This window comes from Protopterus annectens, chromosome 12.part0 (genome assembly GCF_019279795.1).
Source record: "Protopterus annectens isolate FY-2018-M chromosome 12.part0, PAN1.0, whole genome shotgun sequence".
NCBI classification, from domain to species: Eukaryota; Metazoa; Chordata; order Ceratodontiformes; family Protopteridae; genus Protopterus; species Protopterus annectens.
The window spans coordinates 1,194,083,318-1,194,102,029 of NC_056746.1; the positions used below are offsets into that span (position 1 = coordinate 1,194,083,318).

General features: G+C 35.6%; 1 protein-coding gene across 1 annotated transcript in view; it reads left to right on the forward strand.

Moving 5' to 3' along the window:
• Positions 1-18,712, forward strand: part of SLC12A5 (solute carrier family 12 member 5) — a 1,753,644-nt gene that overhangs the window by 1,022,600 nt on the left and 712,332 nt on the right. The window contains exon 9 of the mRNA XM_044090243.1: positions 11,361-11,531. Coding sequence (XP_043946178.1) covers positions 11,361-11,531 — 171 coding nt within the window. The remainder of the gene's footprint in view (positions 1-11,360; positions 11,532-18,712) is intronic.

Consider the following 18,712-nt stretch of genomic DNA (forward strand, 5'->3'; position numbering starts at 1 on the left):
AAAATACCAGTAACTGTGAATGTCTATCTGTGAGATGGGTGAACACAGGGTGATACATAGACCTGTTGTACTGTACGTGCATTACAGCTACAGGTCATTCTGTACATAGTACTCCTAAAAGTTTGTAGTATGAACTAAAAGGCTGCTTGAGGGGTGGCAGTGGCAGGGCAATACTCTGACGGAAGTGCTTAGGGGGCCCCCGAACAAAACATTTGCTGGGGGCCCCAAAAAAGCTAACACCGGCCCTGATTGCGGGTACCATGCTGAAAAAGTTAATGCTAATTCTACCAGTCCAGTGAGAATAAGACAAATTTCTGACTATGAAAATGTTGACCATTATTAGATATTAAGATGTAAAGGATTCCATTACATAAAAAAACTTTCAACAGGTAATCATTTGAAATGTCAGGACCTGCGAAAGCAAGTCCCGAAACACAGAAACTGAATGGTCAAAAAACAGACTTGTATATATTATGTCCAAGATGGCCAAATGGCAATTTGAGTCAGTGTATATAAGCTGGGGATATGGGGGACTTGGTCCCCACAGTAGGGGATTTAGGGGGGATTCCCTCTGCAAAAAAAGAAGTTTAAAGGAGAAGAGCAGCGTTCAAGATTTGCTATTCTCCTGCATTTTCTATGTGTTGGCTCTCTGCATTTCAAGTGCTATCATTTCAATAGGGGGCCCTTTCAAAAACAAAATGAAATACTATGAAGCTGTGCAGATCTATAATTTACTAACTTCTGGGTATTTTGAATTAAAGTCAACAAAGATGATATATTGATTATCCCTAAACCCCAAAACAATGTTAGCTACTTTATTATATGACATGTCAAAGACTGTGTGGTACTACTATTGTAAAATATACTGATGATATGATAGTTTTAAACTCTAAGCTCTATGTGATGAAACATTATCAGGCCAAAGCATTATGTCATGTGCCTTTTCCTGTACATTTAAGACCACCAAGTACACTCCAGGGATTCTTTCCAGCATTTTCTACATAGCAGGCTTGGCAAAATGATTTTAACAACTGTCCCTGTGATACACTTATCATGAAAGGTGTTGAGTAGTTAGATGGGTAATGAAAGTCTTTCCTTTTCTCATGTACACTCTGATACTACCAAGTTTTAGCATTTGCAGTTCCATACTTTGTACTATATTGCAGGTAACCTCTTGCAGTAAATTTTTAAGTTTAGCAAGTAAATTAACATATTGCCCAAAAACATTAAACAAGACACTGGCTTTCATATTTTTGTTAACTTAGCACTATGTTTCCAACATTACTGTGCTCTGTATATTTCTTGTTTGGAATAACAGGTTGTACTGCATAAATTGGTGAGTCTTTTACCTTGCAACTCTGCAGAGGTTGTAATGCATATACTTGCATCCAAGCAGTGCATGGCTCATTTACTTACACCTAAATGCTCATCGGCATATTCAGGTGTGAACAGACTCAAAAAATGTATATGAATTTAGGTATGAACATACTCAAATGCACAGACAGGATCTCAGAATTTACCTTCTCTGAGTTGCAGTATATATAGAGATCTGAGGTATGGAACAGAGAATTGCCCATATCACAAATAGTTGCACATGCAGTCAACCAGCATTAATTGCATGTGCAGATATACTCAAACTCATATAGTATATTCACCTGCAAACTGATGCTTTTGCAATCTTCTGAATCATCTACTTCTTAAACATGTAACTCAGGGTCTGTGTGACTCTGCAAATCATTGACTTCATGGACAAATAACTCATGGTCAATGCATGTCTCAAATCATCTTGATTTGCCATATGATAACATCTAGCATTCTGCATCTGCATCTATTCACTCTGAATTCATTAGGCAGGACTGACTGTCCACAATTTAATCTAAGATGTTTGGTAATTCTGTTGATCCAGTCTGACACATACAAACACAATTGTTGCTGACCCACTGTTTTCAGTTTGAGACTAGAATAAGTCAGAGTGAAGTTATGGACTCTGATAAAGAACTCTTCAATCCAAGTTCTCTGAATGTACTTTCATTTATGATACTGCATTTAGCTCTGTTGCTAAGCTTAAATACAATTTCCCAGTCATAAAGAATTTCTTAGTCCATTGATTTTTACACTAATAACACTACTGAGCTTCTGTGCCCATTAAAGCTGTATGCATTTCATAAACATCAACTACATTTGCAAACAGATCTGACAAAGCAAGAGAGCAGTCTGTCAGTTACTTATTTAGGTCAGTGACTCAAAAGTCAACAGCTTTGTTTGCACCACTCAAATACATTTCTTTACAAAAAAACACTGATAACTAGTGAACTAAGCTACTAAAACTATTTAGTATAACCAAAACAAAAAAAAATGGATATAAGGTGAAGAAGGAAAATGCACACAACTAGAAATACATGAAAGTTTAATATATATATATATATATATATATATATATATATATATATATAGTAAACTTTCATGTATTTCTAGTTGTGTGCATTTTCCTTCTTTGCCTTATCTCCATTTATGTTTTGAAAACATTTCTTTACCATTTTTTCTTTTCTCTAGATTTGCAAACTTGACAAAAATAGTTAGGCAATCCACATTTCCTACATTTGTTATTGTGTGTTAGACATGACTTCTGAAAGTGTTGATAAGACACACCTGGAGCAAACTGGTGATATTTGAACTGTACATTTATGATTTTAACTGATGCTCAAGCTAACATATAAATTGAAACACATTTTCCATTATACTGTACTTTGGCAGAACTATTCCATCCAGTATTAACAGATTATGGCTTAATTTTAATTTTACTTGCACCAATGATCATCAGCTAACTTTTTTTAAATCTAAATTAAATTGTGTATCACCAAAAAAAAGTCTTTATTATCAACCAAGCCTCTTGTGGCTTCATGAGCCATCAGCACATAAAATCTACTAACCTGCTAACCAATAATACAAAACATACAAAAGTGAAAAGTAGCAAAAGTGATTTATGGCTCTAATGTGCATAAAGTAAAATATAGCCATACCTTTTTGTCTGCTTAAAAAAACCACACAGTCATTACTTTCTTAATGTTAACACTTTCCCTATGTTTCCCTCCCTATGTATCCTAGGCACAAGTCCCAACCATAACTCAATTTAACCATTTATATCAGTTTTTACATATTATGGCCCAATAGCTTTAACGGGAAGAGAGAAAGTTGTGATGAAGTTCAACCTCTTCGAGATTTACCTGGATCTAGTTTCGGTGCGTACCATGCATATCCATTGGAGCTAGAAATACCGTTCTGCTGTGTCTGCACAGAATCTTGCTGTGCAGATACTAGCTCCTTATTCCAAAAGGAATGAGCGTCGCGTCTAAATAATCTATCTCTGAAGAAGAGAGAAATTTTGGATGGTCACGGTCTTCGAAGAATTTTGAAGCAGAGGACAAGCGTTAAAGAGTCAGAGTCGCGCTTCATGCCCTGAAAAAGGATGAAGACATCATCCTACCCCTCGTTTTTGTATGAAAAAATCCTTATCGAACAGGAAAAAGTTAGATGTTAGAACTATATCTAAAAGTTCTGTCACTAACTGGATCTCATTTTTAGTAGCTCCAAATTCCTCCATGAGTAAACCAATCCACTCTACAGCTTCCAAATGGGGTATCGAAGTGTATAAGTCTACCACATCAATGGTAAGGAAGTGGGATTGTTTTATACAAAACCTTCTTTGTGGGATATTGGGAAAAACATTTTCTAAGGAATAGGTCTGACTTGATGCAGCATGTCCGTTTTTACACCAGATTTTTGGATGATGTCTTCATCCTTTTTCAGGGCGATTCCTCTGAAGCTGACTCTTTTGTCACTTCGCTTAACTCCACTACGGACATCCTTAAATTTACTTCAAAATTCTCTTCTTCAGAGATAGATTATTTAGACATCAAACTTGTTAAAGACAATAATAAGGAGGAGTATTTAGCTAGTATCTTTAGGAAGCCGACATACTGCAATTCCTTCCTGCACTTTTCCAGCGCACACCCTTTGGACAGCTTGTGCGAGCAGGAAGGATGTGTAGTACTTTGAATGACTTTTATACAGAATGCGACTTCCTAAAAGATATGTTCTTAAGTAGAGGTTACCCTGAACCACTTCTAGAGGAACTCATAAATGAAGTTTCTAATAAAAGAATTACTGTTTTTTATCGACCCCTCCTATGTGAAAAAGAAGTAATTCAAAGGAGAATGGATATCTGTATTTCTAGCTCCAGTATGGATAATAGTGGTACACAAACTTTAGTAGATTCATCTCAGGACGAATGTAACTTTAGGTTGAACTTCATCACAACTTTCTCTTCTGATTCCCAAGCTATTTGGGCCATAATATGTAAAAACTGGCACTTTATAGCAAATGACAGTTTCTTAGTTGGTAAGTTGGGACTTATGCCTAGGCTTACATATAGAAGAGGAAACAATCTTAAAGAGTTAACACATAGGAATTTTAACAATAATGGTTTCAGCAGACAAAAAGGTATGGCTATATGTGGATTTTACAACTGGTGTAAATTGGTAAAAATAGGAAATAGTTTTACTATTAAAAATAAGAGATACCAAATATTTCACAAGATGAATTGTGAAACAAAAGCTGTGGTCTACATCGCGCTCTGTAAATGCTGTAGTGGTTTTTATATAGGGAAGATGGATCGAAGACTCCATGATCGCAATAAGAAAGAGTAATTGCCAAAATGCTTTGGCTAAACATGTCCTTTCCTTCCCTGGCCACAGTTTTGAATTCATGGCTATAGACCATATACCTTACTCTGTTAGAGGAGGCCCTTCCTCATTGTTATTGGAAAACTTAGAGTTAGAATGGCAACTCAAACTTGATGCATTCAGAGTGCCAGGGCTGAATGAAAACTGTAATATCTCAGCTGTTCTTAAGTTGAGAAGTTATTTGAGATAATCAAGGCCTTGTGTTTTGGCGGACTTGTGTCTGTAACTAGATTTTATTGCCTTACTTCCATAATACCTGAGATCACTATAGCATCATTATAATTTTACAGCTTTTGTACCTAGGTTATGGTCCTTTCTTTGACACCTACACATCATTACATACTAGTGTCTTTTAGGATAGTGTCCAATAGTACCAATATTTATGCACATTAGAGCTTAAGGAATCCTTTTTTCTACTTTTCACTTTCATATTGATCTTATTGGTATGTTTTTTATTATTCCCTTTATATGTGTCTTTATGGTGTATTTATTAGTAATTTCAGGGAAACAATCGTATTTTTTCAATTTTAAATGACATGTGTTTCAAATAGATTTTAAATGTTTTTTAAAATGGTGTAATTAAATATGTCACTTCCTGCCTTAATAGTACTTAAGGCAGGTTAGTAGATTTTTATGTGTCAACTCTGATGAAGCCACAAGAGGCTTGTGGCGAAAACGCTGTATAATTTTTTTTGGTGATAATAAATTTGCGTTTAGATACTTTTCTCTGTTTTACCAAGGTTGCTGTGGCATTTTTGTTTTTCATTAGTTTTATTTTTGTTTCGTTTTTTTTCCATTTATGTCTGCTCCATACATAATCACAGTATTATCCAGTGTTATACTAGACTCAGACAGTCATTTACATATGCTGTCATTTTTAATAGCACACACAATTTCAATGTCTCAACAATGAATCGCAAATGCTCCAAACTCATAGTCTGTTGTTCTGTGCCTTGATTTAGTAACATATATACCAATAGACTAGTATGACACCCTTTTTATAATGAAATACAAACACTGGGTATATTGCAAGTTTTGGGGAGCTCACAATACTACATGATATTACCTGCTGCTTTGTAGTAGGCTTAAATGCATTGACTACCTCAGTACACAGTCTCCAGCTACATGAACTAAAATAGTGACTTGTACTGCTTCACTTCTTTTGGCTATTCTGGAAGCTGTACTGTTAAGAATGAATTTCTGTGGCAATTCCTTCCAGTTTCCTCCCAGATTGCCCTGGAGTATCAATGTTGATTGTGGGGTGAATGGTAAAATGGATGCTAGGAGGACTTTTCTAGCAATATATAAAAGAAGGACATAGCTGTGCTCAGAAGGTTTGAGAAGTCTAGAATTTTGGTAGAATTTCAAGGGTAATTATCAATGTATCATCTACATAAATATCAGTATCTGCTTTGTATGCTGAGTTGTAGCTTTTTTGTTACACTGTGCTGTTTTTCTAAAGCTACTGATCAGTAAGCTGATTCACACATTTGGGGTATTTCACTTGAAGACTTGCTTATTTGTTTGATTTGTGATTACTGAAAGTCATTTTTACAGTTTTGTGATCATTTCATCCAAGGGTATGCTCTATTTGTTTTTGCAAAATGCTCCAAGTGGACGTTTAAAATTTTAACAGCTTCTCCGTTCTTTTGGTAATCTTCAGAGTGGAGTTATTTTTAACATGTGAAAGATATGGTTCACAGATGTTGGTTTTATGGTTTGCCAAGTATTGGTGAAAGTAAATTTTTGGTCAACATTTTATTCTATTCTAATATCATGTGATGCTGAGTTCAATAAGCAAAAACATAGCACTTCACAAACTGAAAAATACAGAGACTTGGATGTCAGTATGGATGTAACTACACTATTTACTAACATAGTAGCAAATGACAGGCAAGGCAGAACCATGTGACAGCATATATAAACATAAGACTTATGGGTACTTCTGTATATATTACACATAGTATCCAGTGTCCATTTTTAATTTTTCTTCCTTCTATATGAAGTCTTATGATTCTCATAACTAAGAAAGGACCTTTAGTAGTTCAGAAACTTAAAAAGCAATCTACACTCCATAACAAACACAAACAGCAAATGAACAACATATTCTATGCTGCACTTCAGCAAACAAGACACAGAACAGGAAAAAGCCTAGTTTTCTAGCCTGGGTAAATTCTAAAGATTGAAAATTGCATGAATTTAGTATTTACTCTCTGTATATGGTACTATCTACTGGCACAATATATGACCACACAAGATTGTACAATACTTCCTTGCTATAATGTGAGTTTAGAAATCTGCCTCCCATCTGTTTTAAGAATATTTACAATAAATTGTTACATTTGTCTTCTAGCTTGAGATAAGCTCAAAGTGCTTTCTTGCTAAATTATTAATATGAGGAATGTTATTCAGTTTTAAATTATGCTACCCACCCAGATGAAAGGGTCAGTGTTATATAATTATATAAATATATAATATTTATATTATCTCCTTGGCTAACAAAAAACACAAGAACTCTCATGAAGTCTAGAGATAAGTCCTGGAAAAAAATGGCTTCAAACAAAAAATCCCTATGATCTACAAAGATACAAAGAACAAAGAAACCTGGTCAAAAGACTAATCAACAAAGACAAAAAAGAATTCTACTATAACACCCCTTCAACACTAAAATCAGACCCAAAAAAATTCTAGCACACAATCAATCAAATGCTCCATCTGGGAAACCTTACCTCACCCAACCCTACCCCAGAAAAGACACCAGTAGACACAGCAAACACCTTCAACACTTAATTTGTTGAATCAATATCCAATCGCTTTAACTCAAATAGCTCCAACACAAAGAACCCCACAAACCCAGCTTTCTCTTCTACAACAACTCCTTCTAAAATCTTTTCTCTCAAGCCCATCCCCACAACCCACATCCGTACCTTACTCTCCAAACTTAAACCCTGCTCTGTATCTGCAGATAACATCCCACCCTACTTTCTCCAGTCAGCTGCCCACTCACTTGCCTATCCTATCTCTATCCTCATAAACTACTCCATCTTACAATCTAAAGTACCTTCCATCTGGAAACACGTCTATACCATACCTATCTACAAAGGAGGTAACTCCACTAAAATCTCTAACTTTAGGCCTATTGCCATCTTATCCTCTCTATCTAAAGTTCTTGAAAAGTGCATTCATACTCAAGTCATGGATCATCTCTCACAGGAAAACCTACTTACACCTACTCACCATGGTTTTTGAACAAAGCATAGTACCTATACAGCACTCCTATCCTTTCTTAATACTATTTCCTTGGCCAGAGATGACCATAAACGTATGTCCTGTCTCTTCCTTGACCTCTCTAAGACCTTCAATACCATCTCTCACTCTCTACTACTAAACAAACTATCCAACCTCAATTTCTCTCCTGATACACTGGCATGGTTTGAAAGCTATCTTAGAGAGAGATTCCAATCTGTAAAATGGGATATTGCTCTATCAACTCTACTACAAATACAAATGGGAGTCCCTCAAGGATCCATTTTAGGGCCATTACTTTTCAACATCTTCACAAACTTGCTCCATACCTCCTGCCCACACTCATCTATTATACAATATGCTGATGACTCTACAGTCATAACTATAACTAACTCTCACTCAGAACTCTTAACAGCTACCCAGTCATCCTTTAACTCGGTAGAAACATGGCTCTCCAACAACCAACTCATCCTAAACCCTAAAAAAACGAAACTCCTACTCTTCCTCCCTAAAACAGCTAACCACATCAAGACCTCCTTTGCTATCCAGTCACTCAATAAGACACCAATTGTAGCCAAATCAAGTTCAAAACACCTTGGTATTACAAGCGATGACCAACTAAAATTTGATCTCCACATAAATAATTGTATCAGGAAAACCCACCTTAAGCTCGGTCTACTATATAGAAATAACAAATTTCTTACTCAGGAAGCCAAAATAGCCCTCAGTCATGCCTGTCTTCTTCCCTGCTTAACATATTGCTCTCAAATTCTTACTAACCTCAACTCCTCTCTCATTGATAGACTTCAGACTACATATCACAAAGTAGCTATATTTGCAACCCAACAACCCTACAGATCTCACCACTGTCTCTCACTAAGATACTTAAACTGGCTCAAACTGCCCCAACTCCTCCTTCTCTCTCAGCTCCAAACCATACATTCAATCCTATATCAGCCATCTTTCTGTCCAGCCTCATACTCTATTATCTCCCATTATGCTCCTACAAGAAACCTCCATAACTCTTCCCAAGACCTTTTAAAAATCTACAAGCCCAAATCTAAAGCAGGACAAAACGTATATAGCTACCGCCCCTCTATTGAATGGAACAAACTTCCCCTCGAGATTCGAACACAGGCACATCCCAAACAGTTTAAACTAACACTAAAGGAATATTTCAATAAGAAATGGATCTGCCGGTGCTCAAACCCTCCTTGAAAACTTTCCATTCTCAACTTTTCCTCAATCTATGTACTTCTCTCTGTAATACTCACATAACTACTGGTCTGATTTGATAAAAAAAAAAAAAACACCTGATTTTTGTACTTTATATTCCTTTCTGCTTAACTAATATATGTACAACCAATTGTTATCTGTATAAGATTTAGCTGTATTTGACTTGTATAAAATCTATGCTAATGTACTTAATGTTATACTTGTATGTACTGGAGCTTTTCTTCCCGGGCCTCTGCTAAAAAAGGGCCTTGGCTCAGTCAGACATTCCCTGTCAACAAGTGTAAAATAAAATAAATAATAAATAAATAAATATAAAGTAAGACACAGCAAATATACATACATAACTGTAAGGTCCCACATATGGCACAACATAATCACAGTAACTTACTAATTTTGCATTTACTATCTTATTAACTGTACTCCAGGAATTTATTTAGGGCACTGCTAAGCGATGAAGGAATGGAAAACGTAAGTTGCAACAGGATTTATTGTAATATTCTGTAATGATAATTGCTTTGGGTCTATATTAAATCAGCGAATGCTTAAAAAAGCAAATGCTGATTTATCGACCCTATGTAAGCGAAAGCTTACAATCCCAAATACTTAGAAGAGCAATTTTTTTTCCCAGGGAAAAAAAAATCACTGTTCCAATAAAGAAAAAAAAAACCTTTAAAACATTACATAAAGTGGGGGGCTTCACCCCCCACAGCCCCGACGTGGGGGGCTGTGCCCCCCACACCCACCTACTTAAATATACCAACTCCGAGATCGCACTACAGTGACAAAAACAGCAAAATAACGAAGGCAGCCAAGGGATTTCTTTCCCAGGGAAAGAATTCACTTATATGCCGTTCCAGTATTTTTCCATTTCGTGCTTTCAAGTTCAATCAAGACGCATTCAAAAGAATGCGTCTTCGATCATATAATAGGGAACCATTGCTTTATATGCTTCTGTATCAACCATTGTAATTGAGCAATGCAAAAAACATATTTAGGTAATAATCCATGACTGTATTTGGTTAATGCAGGAATTACCCATGGTTGATGTGGTTTGATAATGAGGACGAAGCCTGAGTGATTAAACAAAGCCAAGCATGGGTAAATACTGCATCAGTCACATGCAGGAGGGGATTACTGATATTATACAATGACATTGTTTAAGAAAAAAATTATCTTTTCTAAATAATGTTATTGTATTAAAAAATATTTAGTGCTTTTCTACCGACTTATGGTAGTCTGGGACACTTTGTTAATGTACTGCACAGCAACACAGAATTAAATGAGTTGATGTTGAACTGACTGTACAGTTCTGACACAGAAAGCCGAGATGTTTTGTTTAATACATATATATATATATATATATATATATATATATATACTTTTGTAAACTGCTCAGTGAAGCAGACTATTAGTTTAATATTTTTTTTAAAGTGGCACAGGAAAAATAAGCTAAACTGCTTTTAAAAAAATCTTCAACTAATAATCTGCTCCATGGAGCATGTTACAAGGATGGTGTTATGGTGCATATTCCAATAGAAGGACTGTCAGTAAATTGACCAGACACATTTCTATTGGTATATGCTCAATTTATAAAGGGCTCAGTGGTTGAGCTGTCCAATAAGTCTGCTTATTTTTGAACAGCAATGAGTTATTATATAATTGTGATTATTCATGAAGGTATTGTATAAACTAATATAGAGAGATAGCTAACAGCATGTTTGTCTAACTTGTCATACTTTTGTCTTCTCCATGGCAATGCACTGCGCTAACAGAACAAAAGTAACATAAAAGGCAACTCAGTATTTTTTGAATATATTATCATTTTTTTTTTTACTTAGATTTGGAGATTTAGGATTTTGATAAAAGCAGGCTGAAATATTCTAATTCTGAAACCACAATTAAAGAAAAAACAGTACTTTACTAGAAGTTAGGATACAAGATTATACTTTGATTTGGAAGTCGTGTCAGGTTTAAACCAGACTGAAATTGCTAAATGAAAATGTAAATTCCCATATAAGGAAACTGGAATGTAATCTGGTACTTTGAATATCTCTAGTAAGAAGCTTTGTTACAAACAAAAATGTTTTAGAGCTACCTAAGAGTGAATGCTCAACTATTTCTTTTGTTCCGTTTCAGAAAACATATGGAGTGCCTTTGGGCCTAAAGGAGAAATCCTTGAGAAAAAAGATTTCAATCACGTTCCTGTATCTACTGAAGGACCTGTCGACCTTGATCAACCTTATGTTTTCACGGATATGGTCACCTACTTTACTTTGTTAGTTGGAATATATTTTCCTTCAGTCACAGGTAACTCTTAATTTGGATTAAAAAGTATATTTTTAAACTTGGAGAATTTTGAAAAAGAAATACATTTTCAAAATGTTTCTACATTTATGCCATTCTGATATCAACAATTTAGTCAGAATAATGTTATCTTTAACTGCCTTGTAGTTTACAGCACAACCTTTTTCACTGTCATTCCTTTTTCCACTTAATGGAAAACAAAATATAAAGAACAGCACATCTACAAAAGAATTTGCAAATTAAACAACTCTATTTTAAATATTACAACTTATAAATTGGATTACACAAAGTGCGGCATACAGACATAAGAGAAAACCTCTATCCTTCTTATTTAAATATTCTTACTTCTGGTTCCCTCCAATTTCCACAAAGAACAATTACTCACAGAACATGAAAAGAATAATCCCTTTTCCCCTAGTCATTAAACTGAGAGGAAAAGACCTGTTGGCATAATGGTCAAGGTCTTTGCTTCTTATGCACAACATGTATGGTTTGGTCTTGACTTTTCGTCAGTGCCTATATGGAGTCTTCATGTTCTGTCTGTGTTTCTGTGGGGTTCTTCCCCCCTCCCAAAAACATGCTGAGTGTTTCTATATCAATATATCAAAAATGCAAGAAATGGTTATGAATGTAAACTATAGACAAAATAACAAAAAAAGAACGCAAAAATGTCCAAAGAGCAATCCAACACACTTTAATTACCGTAGTACAAAAAACTGTTAGTTAAGTGCTTTCATCACAAAGTGACATCCTCAGAACCAAGAACAGAAAACAGGAAATCCTTTTATGTATAAAAAAGGCACCAAACAAGTAGTAAACTCCTTCTCAAATTAAAGAGAAAACATCCCCAAAACTGCTAATGCAACATTTCTAGCATAAAAAATGCTGTTAAAAAATACAAAATAAAATGCAGAATGTATCACACTAATAAAATGTAATTTTAGCTATTAGCCCTTCTTTTAAGCTCACTTGAAATAGAAATAGTGTCATTCAAACCTGAAAAACTGCAAGCATTAAAGTGTAGCTGCCAAAACATTTCCCTCTGCAATAAAAAATTCTGCCAGTCACCAGGAAAAACATCAATCTTGACTTGCTCTAAAACCAAAAATTTAAACTGTCTAAAACCAGCACACAGCCCAGCATGTCTATCCAGGGCACTTTTGTTGTAATTTTTCCTGATACTGTAGTCATGCTGGTAAATTCTTTTATTGAGGGAATTGACAGTCTTACCAATGTAAAAAAGCCATGCATGAATCACACAGAGCAAAATAAACAACCCTTTCAGAATCACAATTAAATTTGCCCCCATGGCAAACAATGATCAACCTGGATAGCCACGTGTCATTATTTCAAGTGAGCTTAAAAGAGGGGCTAATATTCACTAAAATTATATTTTATTAGTGTGATATTCTACATTCTGCATTTTATTTTGTATTTTTAACAGCGTTTTTTATGTTAGAAATGTTGCATCAGCAGTTTTGTGCATGTTTTCTGTTTAATTTGAGGAGTGGTTTAGTACTTGTTTGGCACCTTTTTTATACATAAAAGGATTTCTGTTTGCTGTTCGTGGTTCTGAAGATGTCACTTTGTGATGAAAGTACTTAACCAACAGTTTTGTGTACTACGGTAAATAAAGTATGTTGGATTGCTCTTTGGACATTTTTACGTTTGTTTTTTTGTTATATTGTTTCTATATCAAACTTATCCCAGAACTGAGTTGTGGGCAGCAGCACATATTCTAGATGGTACCCTCTGGGGAAGAGTTCTACAGACCAACCATTTTGGCTATCTATTGTGGTGAACATTTTTCTCAAGATAGTGAACTGCAGAGAAAAAAAAAACACGAAGCTGAGGTAAGGCTCTGGACACTTGTAATTTTAAGCACTTTCATTCTTTAATAAAGTAGAACTTCTCCAGAAAATGATGTGATACAGACCGGCTGAAATTTAAATGCACTACCAAAAAGTCATGTGGTCACAAATAACCAATGATAACTTTGTGAACAAAATGTCACAATCATGTAATTTTTAAAGAGGTAATGTATCAAAAAAGGAATTTAACAAATATAACATCATGCACTTTAAACTCAATAATGTTAAAGTGCAAAAGGACTTAAAAATGTATAACTCCATAATAGGTCAGTAATGATTTCTTGAGTGTAAAAACATTTTATGTTAAGCCCGGGGGCACAGTCTGCCCTAAGTCTGGTTTGACACATAGATTCACAACATTCTAACAAAGTATTATAATCACCCATGAATATCTAAGCATAAATATAATCAATAAATGAAAAAGTAAATTTTCTAAAACTACATATTGCAGCATGCTTAGCTAGAGCATTGTTGTGATCTTTCTTTTTAATAGCAAATGAATGTTTGTAAATTCTGCTATTGAGACATCTGATAGTTTTCCAATGTAAAAACTGTCACAAGAGTCACAGCAAGCTATGTAAACTATATATTTGGAAGTACAACTGAAGAAAGTAAAATGGTAGAACAGGTTAAGAGCTTCAAGTATCTAGGAGGGGGGTTGAGGAGAAAAGAAGTCTGAATGAAGAGGTCAAAGCTAGTATGAGAGGGGTTGCATCTAACTGGTGCAGAGTGTCAGAGGTAGTTTATGATAGAAGAATGCCAAAGAAGCTGAAAAGTAGGGTGTAGAAAACAGTGGTGGAGAAACCTGGGCAGTAAAGGCAAAGCAGTTGAGGAAGATAGAGGTGATGGAGATGAAGCACCTGAGATGGGTGAAAACAAACATTTGCCTAACAATACAGGAAATCTGCATATTCCCTCTCTGTATAATCATAGAAGAACATAGTTTCATTTAAAATAGAATGTTGTGGAGAAACTACAAAATTTAGAGAAATTATTGAGAAAGTACCAAGGACAACACTATGGGTTTCATCAATTGTTACCCCACCAGAGTCAAAGAATTCACATGGTATGAGAAAATTCAAAGAGGTGAAGGTGGCAAACAAGATTATGCAAAGAAAAATGCATTTAATAGCAATTGTGGATGATATTTTAACGAATTAAATGGTGCTGCAATTTTCAGCAAACTGACGTTGGGTTATCATCAGTTAGAATTTCATTTGTATGGTAGAAATAGTACAAGATATTCATATATATTATATAATAATTATTAAGTGTAAACTGCTAATTTGGGAGGGGGGATAAGCTCAGCGTCAGAGGTATTTCAGCATAGCACGTAACAGGTTATCCAAGGGCAGAATTATACACTGATGATAAGTGTTTAACAGCAGTACTTGACATATTTAAATAAAATGATCTAACACTAAGCAAATAGAAATGTGGATTTGACACCTCTGTGCTAAAATACTGTAGGTTCGTATTTTCCGGGAAAGGAATATCACCAGATTCAAACAAGGTTTAACTCCTTATAAGGCTTATTCCTGCAGGGCAATACAAAAGAAGTGAGACATTTACTCAACACAACATATTATGTGGTTCCTGATTTGCTTCATGTGCAGTCAGGTGACATCAAATCCAATTTAATTTCATCTGCCAGTGAACTCTGGTAAAAAAATGTAGACTGTTAGAGAACTGGTGGTTGTCATATCACTCCAGTGTTCTGGCACTCCAGGTAAAAGTTGAAGTTTTATCACACCTAGGGAGACATTTAAATGAGTAATTCCCTATTGGCCACAGGTTCTGTGAGGTAATGCCAATTCTCATTTCATTTCAGCCACATACCGGAGTGTGCATGTTTACAGTTTGCACCAACAACTGCACCATCTACAGAGAATTCCTTGCTGTTGTGAGTTTCTGTTCATGCTGAATTGAATTCAGAGACTCCAAAATATTACAATATTTTCTTCTTCTGTGATATTCTTATTGCACTGTAATCTATGCAAACTTAAGCTCCGGAGTTGAATTAGGAAGCTGTAATTGAGCTATGATAGATGGCATAGCCATCATTTCAAAACTGCTGAAGCTTTTACTGTTATACATCATGTTGCTGGTGTTTGTTAAAAAATAGCCCTTTCATTTCATTAGGCTTGATTTAGTGAAGTGAACGAGTCTGTGTTTTAAATTGTTCATTAAGACTGTAATTTTTTGGCTAATAATACATTTTAAATTTCTTATAATAGTGCTTGTTTTTGGTTATTCTACAGCTGCTAGAGCCCCAGGTGATCGAATGCCAGTAGGTCACAGCCAGAGACTCAGTCGACTGGTACCGCATACTACTGTCTGCTCTTACTTGAACTCAAACACTGTTTTTGAGCAAGGTTCGACAGCTGTGAGAAGAGAGTTTAGCTGCCACCCATCACCTGAAAACAGTATTTGTTTGGCCAATGTTAGTGCAGAACCCGTGGGAACGGCAGTGCAGGCTGGGGTTATAGGGAACAATCTGGAGGGAGATTTAAGTTTAAAGAGCAAGGAGTCAGACAGAATTCACACAAAATGGAAGAACTGAACAAATATACAGTGAATGTCCTCATACGATACAGATATTTGGTTAAAACCAGCAACTGTGAAATGTTCACAACTGATGCTGCATTTATGAATAAATAATAGAACTAAAAACAATCTAAAAACTAGCTATATCTGTATCTATACTTGCATCTTTAAATGTGGTTTTGTGTGTGTGTGTGTGTGTGTGTGTGTGTGTGTGTGTGTGTGTGTGTGTGTGTGTGTGTGTTCCTTTTTTTGTCCAGTCTTGTCTTGGTGAACAAACTAAAGCTTCTGAAATGGCATAGAACAACTTTCAGCAAATGAATAGCTTGGGTTTATTTGCTAGCACTTGAAGAAGCATAGGCATCAGTAAAGAACGTAGAGAACAGAGGAGCATTATGATATTCTAACAGTGGCGTACCTCTCAACTGTACAGATTTTCTCAGCATGTCCAGATTTTTGCCTCATACTTTTGTTCTTTTTCTCATAAAATTGTAGTTTTCTAGCAAATCATTGTTACATTATTGAGGGTTGAAGTCAGAAAATAATGACAGATATTTGAGTTTCAGACTTCATACCCTTCAGAAAATTAATTCTGATGCAAAACCTGTTATTCTATCAACTTCTGAGTTTGTAAGAGCAATTTTTAAAAAGTTCCCCCAATTTGTGGACCTTTGTTCCCCCATTATTTTTGGCTTTTGTCCAGATTTTTTGATATAAGAGGTTGGGAGGTATGAATACTAGTAGTCATAGCAGTTTCTTCTCAATGATATTGACTATGCTAGAATTTCCAGTTATGTTCATATAGTACACACAACATAGCAGGGAATGATGAAACAGTGTATAAAGTGGACAATAATCACTGGTGTAAAATGGAAGAACAGAGACATGATTGTTAAATTGAAATATGTCTGGTATTGCTCCAATAAAATACAGCATTGATGGTTGTGCTTTTTGTCTTGGAAGATATGAGTGATGGTATCTCAGAATTAACAAAAAGATAGTACAAATAGAAGTTGTGGCTGCCTTAAAATTTCAAATGTGTTCAATTCCAGTATGTTAGAATTTCAAATGTAATTAAAACTAAGGAAGAATCTGACCTTCTAAAATTTTAAGCAGTACATGCAACTACAGGAAGTCAGCACTTTTAATAGAAAAGAGTGCAAACAAAAATAACTGCATCATTTAAAAGTCACAGCCTAGAGGAATATCTTGAGTGAAACACAAACTACTACTTAGAGAAGCTCTCTTACTGTTATATTGGCTAACTTTTAAATATAGGGTAGAATTCTAAGAACAAATGAATCTGACCAGGATAGATCTCACAGTCAGAAAATTATAAATGGGTGCTGACATCAAATGACATATAATAGTTAAATTACTAAGATCTCAAAATAAAGAGACTATTAATGGATTTCAAAAGAAGAAGATTTTTTTGTGGATAATTATTTCTATTGTTGCCAATTTTCTACAGGAGGTATTATGAAGGAGGAAAACATTGTTAACGTCAAAAAAAACTGCCAGCATAAGAAAAAGAAATCAAAAACTTTGTTTTTTCATTTATACAGCTAAATACTGTATAAATAGCACCCTTTGATATTTAATTCATACCATGAGACAGAGGTAATGCTCAAAGTTCTAGAAGTGTGTGTGTGACTGTGTGTGTATGTGTGCATGTGTGCAATTACTTTCTGTGGTTATCCTGCTGATCTCAGTCAACCATGTGCAGGCCTTTTTATGTCCACGTTCCTGTACATTAGAATTATGTTGTGTACTATATATCAGTAAATTACATCCCAGGGCAACAACTTAAAGGATATTGTTGCACATTATATTCAGCAAACATCATAACGTCTTTCACCAGCCTTCTGACACAGAGTGTCCATTAAGTGACCAGTGATTCAGTTCTGAGAATGGACCAGAGAAGCTGAAAGGGTTAACCGTGATAGATAAGATGATGCTGCCATATACTTGCTGTCTTTGGGAAACCCTGCGTTGCTTTTTTTAAGATTTCTGACTGAGTTCAGAAGTCTTGCAAATATAGCTTCAGTTTCAAAGCAGGGAAGTGGCAGACATGTTGTGCAGAGGATTCTGCACACCTGACATGATCATCAATCACCTCTTGCAGTAGGCAGCTAAGATGCTACAATGATATGCTGGTTCTCCTCTGTTCCACTCATGTAACCCTCATACCTCAAGCCATAACAAGGCTGTAGATGCTAAGCACTGCCCTCTAAGAATCATCAGGCCTGCCCATTGAACTGTCACATCTGGGAGTTAAGGAGGAACTGAGGCCTACAGGATGAAGGGAGGGAGGGATGGTGCTTAAAGCGAATGTGAGAGTTATAACATGTCAGTGGAAAAGAGGGAAAGCATGTAAGAAATAATGAGCAGAGCGAGACTTTTCCTTGATGTTACCTAGTAATTACTGTAAAATAATTGATAAATGCTAAGGTATGGATCAGGTATATAGACCATGTCGACCTTGATATTTTTAAGCCTCCTACCATGTTGTTGTGTCTTTCGGCTTTCCCCGGTTAGGGGTTGCCACAGCAGAACTCCGGTCCGCTAATGATTGGCAGTTGATTTTTACATGCTGAGTTGCCAGCCCTAACGCACAACCTTCAACAAAGGTGCGCCCATTCACGCATGTCTCCATGCAGAAGACGCTCTAGCTGAGAGTCAAACTGGACAGCGACTTATTGCGAGGTGACAGTGCTACCGCAGCACCACCACCTCGGATTAAGCCTCCTACCATAATACTAATAATTA